General features: G+C 35.7%; 1 protein-coding gene across 1 annotated transcript in view; it reads left to right on the top strand.

Moving 5' to 3' along the window:
* Positions 1-747, top strand: part of LOC119588517 (von Willebrand factor D and EGF domain-containing protein-like) — a gene marked incomplete at its 5' end in the record, with an annotated part of 11,046 nt that extends 10,299 nt beyond the window's left edge. The window contains 2 exon segments of the mRNA XM_037937160.1: positions 121-251; positions 373-747. Coding sequence (XP_037793088.1) covers positions 121-251; positions 373-443 — 202 coding nt within the window. The 3' untranslated portion in view covers positions 444-747.
* Between the last annotated feature and the right edge of the window lie 220 nt (positions 748-967).

Genomic DNA, 967 nt, shown 5'->3' with positions numbered 1-967 from the left:
GATCCCTAACATAATATTCAGGTAAAATAAATGGTGAACGATAAATAGAAGCAGTAATAGAATAAACATGATAGAGAAGATCAGATGCTAGTGAAAAATAAATACACTTTCTATCCATAGGCTGAAGATCATTTGCAAAAGAGGCTACAGAATTTGGTCCCGTCTCTCTCAGCTCCCCATCGTGTGCCAAAATGCGACCTGGGTTATTCCTCGTTTCGGCCTCATGAGTGAAAACGATGTCAATTGCTACCGTAAGTGTTGTACACGCACACGTACATGCATGTATTTATGTATGCCGTTTGTAAAACTACCTTATTTTTTGTTATTGATTGGCAAATTTACGTATTTCTCTGTTTTTGTTTTCTTCAACAGCTGTATGTAACCCTCCCTGTGCAGAAGGAAGCGTTTGCACGGAACCAGATTTCTGCGAACCCAAGATCTAGAAAAAAAAGTAAATCAAATATGGCGGGAAGGACCATAGAGTTTAGTTAAGGGTAAACCCAGGAAGAAGTGATATCTTGGTCTCACTATCAAAAGGAAGCAAAGAATGAGGAAAACAATTAAATAAAAAGGTTGTGACATAACGACAGGAAACATTAGATACTAAGACAAGCTAGTGATAAAGCTGTATTAGATTAGTACTTTCTTTATTATGTATGGTTTTGTAGTGAAGTTCCGAGGAGTCGCCAATGAATGTTTCCGAGGAACAGCAATATCTTTAGATCTTGAATAAAATGTATCAGGACACGGAATTTTAGCACTTACACCCCTTCTCGATATGATACTGAATAGTTTGCATACACTAGATTGTGCCTGAGCCTGTTCATATTTATGTATTCAAGCATATATTATCTCTCTAAATAACAAAAAATGAAATTTATCACATATAAATGTATCAAAGTATATTCATCTGATTACAATACCGTTTGATTCATTTTTCCTTTGGTTTTACAGGGAAAGATGGAAT

This window comes from Penaeus monodon, chromosome 24 (assembly GCF_015228065.2).
Source record: "Penaeus monodon isolate SGIC_2016 chromosome 24, NSTDA_Pmon_1, whole genome shotgun sequence".
Lineage (NCBI taxonomy): Eukaryota > Metazoa > Arthropoda > Malacostraca > Decapoda > Penaeidae > Penaeus > Penaeus monodon.
This window is presented reverse-complemented; position numbering and strand designations above follow the sequence as displayed.